Here is a 15,724-nt window from a genome sequence, read left to right as displayed (position 1 = left end):
ACGGATCACCGTAATTTTAAGTCTTCACATTGCTATAGACCAAGAAAGATGAAAAGATGCAAATCTAGTTTAACATCGTCCAATATTTTAAAAAACACCAGAAAAAAAAAAAGCTGATTGTATTCTGACATGAGACAGCTTTCTCTACTATTTTGATAACACAAGCCCTGAGACTACTGTTCTTTGTGATTTGCAAATTAAACCTTACGGTGTTGGTAAAGATAAGATTAGGTAGCAACTAATGGGATGCAGTCATGTCTAATGATTAACAGCCAACCACTGGAACATCAGTTTGCAACAACTGGGTTAGTCCAGTAATTTCATTTATTCTGTTCAGATCACTGCCTTAAGTATTTAGACTAGAAGTACCTTTCAGAGCTCAAAAATCATAGTCAAAACATGGTCTTACCTATGATGCAGGATGAAGGCTGTGCTGTGTTTAAATCATTAGTAGCTAAGCTCAGTCTGGATTCAGCTGCCTCTCCCAGGAATGAGAAGGCCCATATAAATACAGAGAGTTCTCTCCAGAAGCCATTATTTGAAAACAGGGCGGGGGACAAACAACCTGTGCAGTCTTACCACACAAAGCATTAGGATCAAAATCCTTTTTTTTTTTTTTTTTTTTAATAAAAGTAACACAAAAGTTAAAGTGGTAAAAAATTACTATCCATTTACTAGACCGCAAGTCTAACCAAAAGGCATCAGTAGTTCTATAGCAGCCTCCATAAAACCACTTACTGTCTCTGCATGTCCTTTCTTCCTCCCCAGTTGTACCACAAGCATGACACCTCAGAGCAATACCAGTACTGGCTTCTAGTACAGCTTTAATCCCTTGAAAGGGTGTTTATTTTTCCATAGCAATAATGTAATGTGCAATGAAACATGTGCCTAGAATCCTTTTAAAGATTATTTGCAATGAAAATACATTAAAGATCTCTGATGCGCTTGGGGGAAAAAAAAAAAAAAAAAAAAAAAAAGCAACTCCTAAACTAGGAGGCTAATCACCTAATCGCTTGCAGTCTTCACTGCGAGTAAAAGTCAAAGATTCATCATCACCAATTCTACCAGTAAAACTACAATCAGCAGATACTATCAGGATCTAATTACCCATTTTACCAGTTTCTTCCACTGAAGTGTACGCAACAGTCATTAACGCAAGAAAATTAGTCAGCTTCCCTTGGTCAGAAGGAAAGTCCTTTGGCAAAAAGTTCTTGTTTGGAAATAGTCTGGCTTTCCAGAGTTAAAAGGATAAGGCTGCATCAGCTCAAAAGGACAAACCAAGTTTTATTTTGAGTCAAGGTACTGCTGTCCTACCTAGCTATGCCAATCAATCTAGCTACTTTTATGAGAAGACAGAAATCAACAAGAGTTCTAGCTTTAATTTGGGGAATAGATTCAAAAGATTATTAAAGAGAGGAAAGAATATACTCCTGGCAGCAAGTCTTACTTTTTAAATATCTTCAGGCCACCCTGAATCTGAAATGCAGCTCTTCACCCAAAGGATAGAGGGATTTATGATGCTTTAAAGGAAACAGGCTTCTTTCTGTACCTTCTAAAGAAATGCTCCAAATCACTCTGTGATGACATGGACAAGAACTCCCCACAACTGATTTACTTATTTTGCTGCTGCATCATTTGGGTGCCAAAACCAAACCTTTGATCAAAGCCTATGAGGGCCAATTTTCCAATGCCTCTCAAAACTCCTGATGCATTCAACAGATGGAATTCTTCTTGTGGCTCCAGCATGCTGGTCAATGATGCAACTGCCGCCAGCTACTCGCACCAGCAGCAGGTTTTTATGCCCAAAGCTCTGACATCAAAAGGGACTGTGAGAACACTCCTCAATCTGCTGTTGGCAAAAGCACTTAAATTAGTTCAAACTTCCTTCACCAGCTGTGCACCAACAGCCTTTCTAGATTTAGCTGTGCTAGGAAAAGTCGTCACCGATCTCACTCCCAGTCACCGCTTCCTCCATCTGCCAGTTAAACTGCTCCTGAGTCTCCCTAAACATGTTTCAATTAGACAGTCTAATGGAGACCTACATCATCTTGCACAGTCTAAAGTGAAATGCCCAGAAACTGCTCATAATAACAGTTCAATTAGCAGCTCAGACGAGGTGATACGGGGTGGGGGCAACAAAAAGCTAAGGATAAATCAGGACAAGAGCTTGATAGCCACAGAGGCAGGTACTTGCAAGGAGAACATACGTTTACTTCATTTTACAGGAAGATAAGGGTAAAATGGGTTAGTTGGACTTCACGCTAAAAGACAGAAACTATATCTCACTTAGTATTAAATATACTTCTTCAGAACAAGCAAGGTAGCTTAACTGCTAGGCAATTCTCTCATCACACAAAACATTTTTTAGAAAAATTGTAAATTCAGCACTAGATCTTGCTAAGAATGGTTAATCATACCAAGAGCAACAGTAAGAGCAACAGTAAGAGCTTCTAGGTTTATGCCTTTCAGAGGTTATTCTTCGCCCTGGTAATATAAGTGGTCTGAAACTATGCTTTCAAAATAACAGAGCAACTATGCTATTTAGCCATAGCTTTAATAATATTACAGATGTTTGTCCTGAGAAGCTTCACTCTTCAGATCATTCTGTGCACATGATTAGACAGAGACCTTTCATAAATGAGAGTACAAGCTTACTAACAAAAAACTTGGGGGGGGGGCAGGGGGGCAAGAGGACTACTAAGCAAAGACAAAATTCCATTTTAAACACACATTTTGGAATTACAGAGTAAAGAACAACAATAAGAATATGGATGTTGGGAAAGAGGTTAAAGAACAGAGAAACTTAGAAGCTGGGAGATGAACAAAGTAGTAGATAAGAATTTATGCAAAAAGCAGTGGCTACAGAGAAAAAGCCCCATTTTCTTTAGAGATCAAAGATCAAGAATAGAGAAGAGATCAAGAATAGAGAAGAGATCAAGAATAGAGAAGAGATCAAGAATAGAGAAGAGATCAAGAATAGAGAAGAGATCAAGAATAGAGAAGAGATCAAGAATAGAGAAGAGATCAAGAATAGAGAAGAGATCAAGAATAGAGAAGAAACCCTTGAATAAGCATCCCACAATCATGCTCTCCAAATCTAGTTTGCTTCAGCAGCCTGGATACAGGTATACAATAGCCAAATATAATATTCTTGGGAACTTAATTCTCTGTACTGGAGAGGAATTCATATCACAGAATGACACATTGACACGATTCTCATAACACATTCTTGTACTTTAAACTGGGAGAGACTAGACTATTTACAGGAGTAGCAGCGGAGGCCGTTCCGTAATTAAAGCTGCTGAACTTTCATAAATCTGGTTTCAGACAGTATTTCCTCTAAAGCACTCCTTCAAAAAAGTTATGAAATCAAAATAAGATTATGGGCAGGCCTAAAGCACAATTTTTCCCCAGTAATATTTAATCAGAAACTGTTGCTGATTTATGATGTCCTAAAAATAGAGCTTTTCAACTCTATTTTCAAAAGTCTCTTAACATAACATTATTATACAACGCATCCATCCACCTCCTCAAAGAAAAGCTGACAAAAACACACAGATATACGTAAAATCTACTTGAATGGGCTTGCACAGATGCTACCTATCATTCAGAATCAGCACCAGATTAAGGCATTCACATAAATTCTTCTTTCCTAAAAAGAAGTACAGCATAAATGACCTTATATGCAGCTCCTGCACAGCCAAACTACTCATCTATTATTAAAAGGCTTGATTTTGAATGCAGTGTTTAAAAGCCCCTGGGTCATTCCTATCTAATCATTCTGCATGGGATACATGAGAAAACTGCCACAATAAAGCTTAACTGGACTCCCAAACATCTCTGCAGTACTCCCAGTCAAACAGTGCCAGGATTACAGACTATTCTGCCACTTCCATGAAAGCTAATTAGATGAAACATCCATTACTTACAATATTTTGCTTTTACTGGCTATTGCATAACTCTGCAGATATCTGTGAAATATATGAGCACAGTTAGAGTATACCGGAAAATTTCAGAATCTATACCTACCCTTTATAGTAATTTTATTATCTAATACTATTCAAGACATCCAAAGTTATTGCTATTTTTTGCAAGTACTGAAGTTATAACAGAGTAGTCTCGTTCACCAATACTGACCAACATTCTCAATATATTTAAAGGTTAAGAACTGAATCTATAATACATTGCAGCTAATTCAGCATTTATATTGCTCCATGGAGATAAACTGACAGTCCACTCTGTAGGAAGAGACTATCAAAAGTCCCACACACTTCAGAGACCAACAGATGCAACTGTATCAACTGTTTTTAGAAACCTAGAATACAGTGCCTTGAAACTTGAAATATGTCATCTCATTTAAAAGATGTGGCACTATATTTCTTAGTCAATGCAGCTTCGGGAAGAAGTAAACGTGAAAGTGGTAATGTGTTACTAAAGGAACAAAGATATGTGAATTTAACAAGTTAACCTAGGCTAATGGAACAAATCACCAGCACCTTTCAACTGAATAAAACACAAAACAAACAGGGGATTCATGTTTCTTATCGAGAGCTATACTTAAGGTGATGAAGCACTTAATCTAGAACATCCAGCTGGTCTGAAGCAGTTTCACAGACAGACTTTAAGTTAGTAGTATAAAATAGGTAAAATTAGAATATAAGGCAACTATACTGAAACATGAGAAGAAACAAACAAAAAAAACCCCAAAAATTCATTGCAAGCTAACAGAAGGAAGAAGCAGCTACAGACAGAATTATGGATAAGGGAAGAGAAAGGAAAGAAGTAGCACCTGCCCCCTCAAAAAAAAAATTTTTTCCCCCCCTGGAGGAATAAAAGAAATCATAGGACCACTTCAGCTGACTCAATCAGCTCACCCTTTCTAAAGTTTTAATGAATCGCTTTTGGAAAACTGTTAACAAACCTAACCTAGGACACTGTATAGCCCTCACAGCTACTGGTACTTAGTCATATTCATTTTGCTCCTCAGAAAAGTAGCAGTTGATCTTGATAGCAATTTACAGTTTTGTAGAATAAAATGCCAAAGTAACTTACAATAGTGAACAATGTCAGTTTACACTGCTACATGTTTGATCTTCCAAGATTTAAAAGACATGACTTGTCTTAATATTATTTTTACCATTGGCTTTTTTTTTTTTTCCGAATTAAGGAGCATAAGCTATAAATTACAAAATACTGTGATGTACAAAGCTTAAGTATTTATTGGGAAAAAAAAGTTTAATATTAGTCTTCATAAGCTGTCTGGCAATAATTTTATCACTTGTAACAAATAAATGAAAGAGTGTCAAAGAAAACACATGACCATTACCATTTCTTCTTCCTAAACAGCAAACTGTTTAAATAAAGCCTTTTGAAAAACAATTTGATTTCAGAATTTCCTTTATGTCATTCATTTCAGCAGTAAACTTGTAGACCTAATCTAATATTCACAAGAAACACTGCACTATAAAATTGCTGGCATCATGTCTTCTGCCTATCATTCAACAAAAAAGTAATCCCCAAGTACAGCACTCGCTGTAGAAAACAAGACTTGAGAAAGTAAGCCACAGTTGAAAATTGCAAATTAAGCCCTTAATGAAAAAAAAAGCTAAAGTCTCAGACACTCTAACAAACAAGACAAATCAAAAGCCATCCCCTATCTGCATTATAGGGGCAAGATCTATCTGTCACTTCAGGCTCATGAAAGGGTGCATTTACAAAACGAATTTTGTGGATTCTGCTTTCTGACAACGCACCCATAAACAAACAAACAAACCTAGCACTCCATTTGTTTTTGTCCACCACTTTCCTCCTCCAGCTTTCTACAGACATCACAAAAGCAAGATCTGCCCTGGGGTACCACACAAATCCGCTGAGGTGTCTCTTATGCTACAGGCTTAATTATGAAGAACGGAGATTGTGCAAATCTCACAGTATGAATAACCTGAATTCTTCTAAGGCTCAGTGTGAGAGACACTGACGCCTCACTTATTTTTCTCTCTCATTTCCAGATAAAGTGAAACCATTCTTCTGCACCAAAAACCTATTTAAAAATATTATTAAGAAAGACTGTAAAAAATAGACTGTAACACAGCTGGCACTCAGTTTTACTTAGGCTCTGGATTATACTATGCTAGATACATCCACACGCAGAGTAACTGTCTAGTATGCTACTGCAAAAAAAAAAAAAGAAAAGAAAAAAAACCCCCATAATTGAACAACCATCTTCCAAGACTATCATAGCCAGCATGAATAAAACATTTTCCCCCAGCCAACGAAAAGAAAGGATTAAATGATAGCTTATGTGCAGCACACTTACAGAGAACTACGGTCTAACTGAGTGGTTAAACGCGACAAGAACGACCCCTGCAACATTTCGGGCATCCAGAGCCCACCTGAAGGGCTCACGGCACTCTGAGGCCACCCAACGGTTGACGACCCCTCGCCCCCCACGGACCAGCATCCGCCACGGGTGAGCCGGGCCACACGGCTCGCACGGAGCCGCGGGGCAGAGCCCAGGCCGCGGCGGCGCAGGGCTGCGGCGGGGCGAGGGCGCAGCCCCGGGGCTCGCCGCCGCCGCCGGGCGGCCCCGCGGAGGAGCGCAGCGCAGCGCAGCCCCGGGGCGGCCGGCCCTGCCTATATTAGGGAAGGGAAAGCGGGCCAGGCTTTCCCCGCCGCACCGGGACGACGCCGTGCCGCCTTCCCCCCCCCCGCCGGGAAAGCACGGCGTGCAGGTGCAGCCAGACCGCGCCGCCGGCCGGCCCTAACGGCCGCCAACCCTAACGGCCCACGGCTCCAACGGTCGCCGCCCCCCCCGCCCGCCCGCCCGCCCGCGGCAACGGCTCCGCGGCGCCCGGCCTCCCTCAGCGGCTGCCCCTCGCTTTCCGCACTGCGGGCGCGGCCGCCCCCCCTCCCCCCGCGCGCTCTCCACCGCCGCAGCCCCGCGCCCGCGGAAGCCGCCCCCCTCTCCCCCGGTGAGGTCCTTACCGCGGCGGCGGCGGCAGCGCGGCCGGCAGGCTGGGGCCGGCTCCGCGGCAGGCTCACGCACGAGGGGCAGTTAACCCCATCGCCAGCCCCGACAGCCGCTCGCGCTCCTCCTGCTGCCGCGGCGCGCGGAGAGGCCCGCCCCGCCGCCCCGCCGCCGCCAATGGCCGCGCAGAATACCGCTGAGTGACGGCCATGCCAGCCAGCCAGCGGCGAGGCGCCCGCCCCCGGCGCCGCCGTTGAATGGTGCCCCTGGGCGCTGACGCGCTCGCGGGCCCGTCCAGAGGACGGCGACCAATCGCAGGGCCGCACCGCCCTGACAGACGGAAGCGACCACCAACAGGAAAGCACCTTGGCGGCGAGACCGGCACACCGGCGCCTGCCCGCTGTGAGCGCCCGGCGACCATTAGCAGCACGGCGGCGCGCAGACGGACGGCTCCTGCGGCTAATGACAGCCTGGTCGTCATCCCTTCCCCTACCCCCCACCCCCGGGGCACGGTAACCGCTGCTGGAAAGTGAAGTGCCCGAAGAGATCCACAGCCGAGCGGCATAGCCCTTCCCCGGCCTGCGAGTGCCCCGCGTACCCCCAAATCCGCCGGGACCCCCAAGCGCGGGCGGGCGCGGGGCAGGCTGGTAGCTGTAGTCCCGGTTCCCCCCCCCCGGTCGTTCTCCGGGACCCTCGTTCCGGCTCCCGCCCTCAGCCGCTCTCTGCCGCCAGCCTGCAGCCCCCTCTCACGGCCCCCTCGCTCAGCCCAACCCTAACTGCGTTCCCGGCTTCTGCCACCCGCTCCTCCCGATCATCCCTTCCCTCGCGGAGAGCAGCCTCAGCTCTGTCAGGTACCCGCGCCGAGCCGAGCCTCCGCACCGCTTTTCTTTCCCCTTACCGCCCCCTCAGCCTCCCTCATTCCTCCCTCCCTCACACGCCCTCTCGTCGGTGCGCACCACCGGAGCAGAGCAGGGGCCGGTGCAGGGCACCACCAGGCTGCAACCAGCCGTTTAATTCGCTCCCGGAGGAGAAGTGAGGCAGGGAAGGGGAAAGAAGGGCAAAAAACAGCGGGGGGAAAAACGGTCCTTGGCCCCGGAAGTACCGCGCGCGGCGGCCGGCGGCGGGAAACCCGCGTGCAAGCGCGCGTGCCTCGACCCCCCTCCCCGCCAACCGGCGTCACTTCCGGCCGGCGGCGGTTTGAGCCCGGAGTCCGCGAAGGCGCGGGGTGACGGTTGGAGCCGTGAGCGGCTGTGGGGGAGGGGTGGGGCGGCCGTGAGGCGGCGGCGGCGGCGCTGGCGGCCCGGGCCCTGCGTTACGCAGCTCCCTGCTGGGGGGGGAAGGGAACTGCATGCCGCTGCGAGGCGGCGGGGTGTAGGGTGCTGTGAGCGGCCTCGGGGGAGGCCCCAGGCGTGACTTGCTCCTTGTGAGGGGATGAGCTTCCAGGTGCCTCTTGTTCTCCGCAGCTCGTGTTTGTACCAGAAAGTTCTGCGAGCTCTCCTTGCCTCGCCTGCTAACGCCGCCGCTGGGTCATCACAGCGCCTGCCTAGATAGCTGTGCTGATACAGGACGCTGTTGTATGCAGTGAGTTCTGTAAGTCAAAAATTTCTGCCCTTAAGTAGGTATTGAAGTTTCTGATTGCCTTGTGCCCCGTACATTGACCTATGGGAGAAGTTTGTTGTGTGCTACCATAGCTTTATGGCATCTTTTGTTCTGTTTGCTTTTTCTTCTGTGCTTTTTTTTTTTTAAAAGATTTTTTTACTGTCATGATGAGGTTTCTATTATGATATCAGCTTGCGATGACAAGCAGCTATTGCAAAATGTAAGGCCCTTTCTTGAAGTTCTTGTCAATATTGGACCCAGCCTTCTAATAAAGAGATGTACCATCAGGAGTAGCATCTTCAACGTGTTGGATGTCAGTATGTAGCTCTGGTTCTGGAGGAATGATGAGTGTGTATAGTAAAATGCAGTGCCGGAGCAGCGATGAGGGAAAGAATTCCTTCTCTGTAGCTGCTGTTTCCTCACTGAACCCTCTGAGTAAAAAATTTAGTCTCCAGCTGCTATTTTTCCATCACTATTTATTTAGGAAAACCCATGTTTCAGTGCTTGTGATCTCATGATATCGGAGGATTGGCAGGATCCGTATTACAACATATTAAGAACACAAGCAACTGAAGACTTTTAGTTACAGAAAACATGCACTAATCCTTTCTCTCCTTAGAGCTTCTGAATCTGCAATGGGTAGAACAGCAGACACATGCTGATCTCCTTTCTTTCAGTGTAAAGTAATGCTTCTGTTGCAGTGCCTGACTAAATTTAAAAAATATATATATTTTTATTTGATTAAAGTTACCCACATTGGTGTACACAATTGATCTGTCTCAAAGCAAACATAAGTAATACTGAAATGAAATCTGACAGTTATATTTTCCTCAACTACCGCTACCAAAGTAATTATACACAAGTAAGTCGCTGATTTTTTTTTTTCAATTTAATTGTTACTTTAACAAATCAATAAAAGGAAGTTTGTAGAAATCCATTCTTGCTCTGCCTTGTTTCATCACTATTAATTCTCTCATTTTCTACAGGCCCAAAATACATCTTTCATAGGGTCAATGTATCTTCAATAGTGATAGTGATTCTGCAGCATGTGATATCATAAAATAAGTTTGCAGGTATGAAGTTAGACTGAGTATGGGGTTTTACCACTGCTCTTTAATTCAGAAATTGTGGCAAAGATCTTTGAATCTTTGGTGTGTGATTCTTTGTATAATCATTTAAAAAGTGTATTTATATAATAACTTGAAAAAAAAATAAAAGTCTCAGGGAAGAACTATATAACACTGCTTACTTTTTTTTTTTTAAGTATATTTTAATTACCATCTAACTTAGAATTGTATTCTGAAGTGATTGTTCTCAGGCAATCATATCTTGAGCATCAAGGATTTTACTTGAGGAATTTTTTACTTGCCATGGACTCCATAGTAATCAGGCACCAGAGTGTAAGTTATATGCGCACAGAAAGACAAAGTCCATCTTCAAAAGTTAGAGTCCAAGCTATGATAACAGCTTAGATAAAGCAAGTGGAAAGGAATGGAACATAAAGATGGTAATTATGAGAATATTTGAATTAGTTGATGATGCATGCTACTTTGCAGTTCCGAAGCATGATGCACGAAATGTCTAGTAATATGCAAATCATATTACTCCCTTGTCCCATGCTCTCACTAGACATTGCGTATGTTTTTTTATAATAGTCATTATTTAGTACATGCAGACTGATCATTTTTTAAATTATTCACCTAGAGAAAAGAAAACAAAACCTTGTGTGTATTTGGTAGTTAGTGCTTTCTACGTGTTGCTGTTGCTGCTCTTTAAAACCAATTTGCAAAGTTAGTTTTAACTTAATTAGTGAATACAGTCCAGAAGCAGTTTTTAATGATAGTATCGTTATGTTCTGATGAATCATATGTGCTTCCTTTCATTCAAACTTACACTTTTGAAACTGCATGTTTTATTCAATGTTTCATTCAAAAGAGCTATGTCAATCTTGTTCAACAAAAAATGTTATTTATGCTAACATTTCATTTTCATATTGTCACTTACAACAAGCTATATAGCAAGCTGATCAGAAGTATATGATTTTTCTCTGCTTTTATAGAATGGAAAATCATCACAGAAAATGAGTCAGATTTTCTTTAGGGGTGAATCACTGAACTGAGTGTTGAATGGATTTGTTGGATCAACCAGTCCTCCAACATGCTTGTTTAAGGTTGGCTCTAGAGAAGTGTGTAGTGTTTGCTTTTGCCACCAGTCTAAAAGAACCTTACTGAACTTCTAAAGGAGAAAAAAAAAAAAAAAACCCTCTGTGAAAAACACTGTGGTGGAACTACTGGAGTGGTTACAATTGCTTTCTCAACTGTTAAAGCTGAAGTGTTTTTGTTTGCCCACCTGAGAGATTAAATAAGTATTTACCAGAACTTTATGGCTTTTTTTTCTATGAAATGCCTCTCTGACACATAAAGAGCAAACCAGAGGCTTTCCTTCCTCAATAAAGCAAAATTTGGTGATGGAAATAAAGAGCCTTGATACTGATCGTAATACTTTTATCTGTTGTTGAGTATTCTGTGGGCCTAAGGTACAAGAACGTTAATTCCTTAAAGATGTGAGAGAGATTCTACTTACAAAGGCCACTGCCAATAGTGGAATCGTTCTTGGATCACACAGTAATAGTCTAGTTTGCAAAAGAAATCTCAATTTCCTTTCCCCATAACTGGCTCTTGCATCAACATTATAAAGATATTCCTCTTTAGCTTTGTAGAGGTTGTATTCTGGGAGGCTTTTTGTCAGAAGTCTGTTTATGAGTAGGTTTAGCAGCACTGGGCTTGTCTCTCAGTAGGTTAGGACCTGAGTGCACCACCTGGCATGCATCTAGGGGAGAAAGGATTGTATCTTTCTGCTAATAATGCTATACAGGTCACTTACCCGAGAACTGGACTTGCGATATCTTTATAATGCTGTTGGAGGCACAACAGCAGCCTCTGTCTCCAGCCATAAAGTTCTCATTGCTGGACAAATCACTAGCACTCATGCAGTGATTAACATCAGGTGTTCCAGGCCCTTGAGTTACATGCTTTGGAGGCCAGGATGTTGAAACCGTGTTCATACATAAGTCTTTAACTGTGTGTATATGTACATACATATGTATACATGATTCCAGTTTGGACTGATATCTTCATCCATGTGCAATTATGTAGTTAGGACTTAACACGTAGGACAATGCATAACTCAGATCAATGGGAATATGTTTCTTAAAAATAGATTCTCTGGTAGCTGAATAATTTGATACAGAAGAGAACCAAATCCATAGGAATGGTAAATACCACACTTATGCCTCAACCTTTATGTGTTGCTTGACATCTTAAATTCAGAATCAAATGTTTGGGATTGTTTCCATTCTCAGCAGAAGGGTACATGAAAACTGTTGTGGTTCCATAGCACCTCATTGCAGAAGTGATGATAGATTCCCAAGAATGTATGCACAGAAGTTCTCAAATATTACCCTGTTAAATACTTTAACCATAACAGTCTCCTGGAACTTAACCATGAGGCTGGTCTGCAGCGTTTTCCTTCCAGTTCTCTAAATATGTGATTCATACCTTGACAGGTATTCCTATAATTCATTTTATAAGCAAAAAAGCACCTACTCATTTTTTGTCCATCTGAATGTCATTAGTTTGGCCAATAGCACCAGTGACAGGATAATCCCAAATCCTCATTTTCCAGAGTCCTAAAACAACTTAGTGGATATCCAGAACAACCAGGTTGTTGTACCGCAGATACTTTTTTTTTTTTTTAATCCTATCCAGTTAGACATTTTTATCAACAGTATTGAAGTTGTGCCCCCCCCTTTTTTTTTTTTTTGCTCCAGAGGTGGCAAATTCCCAAACGCTTCTTTTTGCAGTGTTCTTTGTTCCTCTCTTCTTTTTATTTGAATTTCCCTGACTTTTGAGATAGTATTAAATACCAAACAAGACAGAACTCAGGTGACCCACTTGTTTTCTTACTGTCAGTAGGCATTAGATATATAGGATGTCAGTGAATCCAACTCCTGGATTACTCAACTTGTATCTTGCAGCACCACGGCCAGAGTCTCCACGTGGCATCCTGTGTTGGCAGAGCTGCTACCTGGATAAGCACCATGGAGAGAGTCTTTAATAGGCCGGGAAATTTCAATAGATTTTTGACTATTTGCCCTAGAACAAAGCCCAGGCTGTTTCAACTTAGGATCTATATTAAAGCAATATTAACCTGTTGTGCTGTAACTGCAATAGTGCAATTATAGCTAGTTCTCTTCACCGAGTTATAGACAACTTCTATGAAGGGTTATGGGTTTAATTGTTTGATGTTCTTGTTTCTTTTTTTCTCCCCCCCCCCCCAAACCTCTTTAGGAATATTCCTTTATAAACTGTATTTGTAAGTAGTATAACTGTGGTTGGAAGAGAGTACTTTGTTGCTTTCTTCATCTTTAGTTGGTGCACTGCTACTGAACTCTCTCTATTTTTACGTCTATGGAAATCATAAGAAAATGAAAGTTAGCATTCCTTCTTTGACCCTGTCCACCTGGATAAAAGTAAATGAAGAATCCACACTTTTAATCTGATGCAAAGCATGAAAATTTTCATTCATTTGTTCTGTGGTTTAAGATTTTGTTCCTTTCTGACAGGAATAAAGTTTCTTACCTTTTTTGGGAGGGGAGGGGCAGGTTATGACCTTTTTTCCTAGCTTGATTCTTAGGATTAAAAATTTTAGAGGACTGTTTTCCATCATCAAAAGGTCAAATGACCTTTTTTTTCCTGTAATTTGTCTGGAAAATGTTTATTAAAAAGAGTGATATTTTAATCTCTATTAAAAAAACTGTACTGAATGACAAATAGCTTTGATCTATGAATAGGGAACATTCTAAAATAGCTATTTCATTCTGTTGAGGAAGTGAAGCAGGCTGACATCTTTATACTGGAATAGTTATGAAATTTTGTTGATACTAGTTTGTAGGCTCTTTCTCCATCATCTGCATTAATTTCTGCCTTCTAGAGAGACTTCTCAAGACTTAATACTTCAGGAAATCTACCCTCAAACTGACCTTGCAGCTTATAGGGAAAATAGCTCTCAACTCATAAAGATTCTTAAGCTTTTCTCATGTTGTAGGTATCTTGGGAGTTTGCCTACGTGTGCCAGTATAAGTAGATTTCTTGTGTCCAGCCAAGCAATGCTCCTTATGCTGGTCAGGTCCACTTGAGATCTCTGTTAATGCCAGACAAACCTAAAGATGAAAAATAACTTTAGAAAAACAAAGGATTATGTTTTCAAGGGCATTGTTAGAAAAATGAAGTACATTGATAAAGCACTATTAAATGCATCTGATGTCAAGGTCTCACTAGCTTTCTTTTATGATCTTGGTGACATATTTTTGGTGTAGAAGTCAGCATTCTCCCCCTACCCCCTTCCATGAATGGTGTCTTTTGGAATTGACTTTTTAATTGACTTTAAAAATTCCCTAGTTAAGCCCAGGAGTTATTAAGATTTTATTGACTATAAAGAGCACTTCAAAACTTTTCTTTGCTTCTCTAACTCTGAACTAAGGCAGGCTACTTTGTTGCAACTTGAATTAGTTCTCGATTTCTCTGATAATGCAAATGAAACTATGCTACTTTGGAAATAGGAAGGATTCATGAAGTGTAGCAAGGTTTTCTTTTTTTTTTTGGTTTGAGAGTTTTCTGATGTGTGGTTCTGATAGTGTAGATCTGTGACAAGCCTTTTATTAACTTGTCATATGTGGCATCCATGGAAAACCAGACGAGTTAGGTTTGAGAAATGAGCAACTGATTAGTCTGAGCATTTCCTTCTCCTTTCTTCCCAATGCTGTCGGTATTAGGCCAACTTATGTCACGGGTATCGAACATTCCAAAGTGGAGTGATTACTATTGTTCCATGAAGTAATGTACCATTCTGTAATGTTCTACAGACCTGTCTTTTAAGTAAGATACCTTTTTCTGGTTTTGTTTCCTTCAGGCTCAACATGGCTAGTACATTCCAGGAAACACCTACACATGATACTTCTCTTTCTGAAAATGTTGATGCTAAGCTGTCCTTTCTACCTGAAAAACTGAGAAAGAAACTGCTTCCTTTTCAGGAGAAAGGCATCGTATTTGCACTTCAAAGAAATGGCAGGTAAAGTCCTTTTTGTATCATATGCTGAAAAGAATTATTTTAGGAAAACATTAGTGAATGGTTACAAAAGCTGTGTAAAGTAGCAACACTTAAGGTGAGCTGTATTGTAGAAATTTTGTAAACTGTAAGTTAGTATGGTTTAAAATAAGGGGTTGTTTTGCTTTTTTTTCCACAGGGGATGAACAAATTTTAATAGTGCATTATGCAGGTGGAGCTTGTATTATCAAAGAACTTCTCATTTAAGAGAAGGTTAAAATCAGTAGGACCATCCTTTTTGTCATGTTAATAGAGGATTCTTAAAATAAGTTAATTCACATTTGCTTCTGTGGTTCTTAATGGTGTGGTAGAGCTGTTAAGAGAATGACTAACAGATCTTGATGCAGCCGTGTAGTGTTCTATTTTAAACTTGGTACAATTCTGGCTTGTAGTCAGGATGTTCTGGAACTCACTGAGCTGCAACAGTAGAGCAGAAGAAACCTGGCAGTGTGCGTCTTAATAAGTGCTCAGTTAGCAAGTGCAACAACTGATAGAGCAGGTATTCAACAAGTAAGTACCTGATAAATCAGAAAAATAGCTTATGCAAAGAGCTGGAGATGTCTTGCTGAGTAAGAGCCTAACTTTCTGCATTGTAGGGTTTGGTACAAATGAAACAATTTTAGCTTAGGTGTAAGGAAGGAATTAATTTTTTTTTTTCCTAATAACTTAATCATCTTGCTCCAAACAAGAGACTTGGGTTCTAAGGTGTTGTTTGCTAATGTTTGGAATTTTTTTGCAAGAGAAAATAAAATTTGCATGTCCTTCTCTAAAGGTGAAAAATTGTAAAGGAGATGCTTATCCTCAGGTCTTGCCATTATATGGAACTTTTGATCAAGTCAGGTTTTCTCTGAAATTTTTCATTTTAATTCTATTAACTTGGCCAAAAAAACTTCAGCAATTAGAATGTTGTTGTCTTGAGGGGACTAAGTAAGCCATACGTATTACACTGCCAGGCTGGATAGCAGAGTAGAAAGATGGGTCCAGCTATTAAGG

At 41.7% G+C, this 15,724-nt stretch overlaps 1 protein-coding gene across 7 annotated transcripts in view; it reads left to right on the top strand.

Moving 5' to 3' along the window:
* The first annotated feature begins 7,657 nt into the window (after positions 1 to 7,657).
* The window catches only part of ZRANB3 (zinc finger RANBP2-type containing 3), a 56,163-nt gene continuing 48,096 nt past the window's right edge, over positions 7,658 to 15,724 (top strand). For 3 of the 7 annotated variants that reach the window (XM_067299381.1, XM_067299376.1, XM_067299380.1), the window contains exons 1-2: positions 8,293 to 8,557; positions 14,537 to 14,695. In XM_067299381.1, the coding sequence (XP_067155482.1) occupies positions 14,544 to 14,695 (152 nt within the window). In that variant the 5' untranslated portion in view covers positions 8,293 to 8,557; positions 14,537 to 14,543. Of the gene's footprint in view, positions 7,819 to 8,181; positions 8,208 to 8,292; positions 8,558 to 14,536; positions 14,696 to 15,724 lie in introns of those variants that run through there. The other 4 variants (XM_067299373.1, XM_067299375.1, XM_067299374.1 and 1 more) reach the window with 4 other exon arrangements.

This window comes from Apteryx mantelli, chromosome 6 (genome assembly GCF_036417845.1).
Source record: "Apteryx mantelli isolate bAptMan1 chromosome 6, bAptMan1.hap1, whole genome shotgun sequence".
Lineage (NCBI taxonomy): Eukaryota > Metazoa > Chordata > Aves > Apterygiformes > Apterygidae > Apteryx > Apteryx mantelli.
Note: the sequence above shows the minus strand (reverse complement) of the source record. Positions and strands in the feature narration are given on the sequence as shown.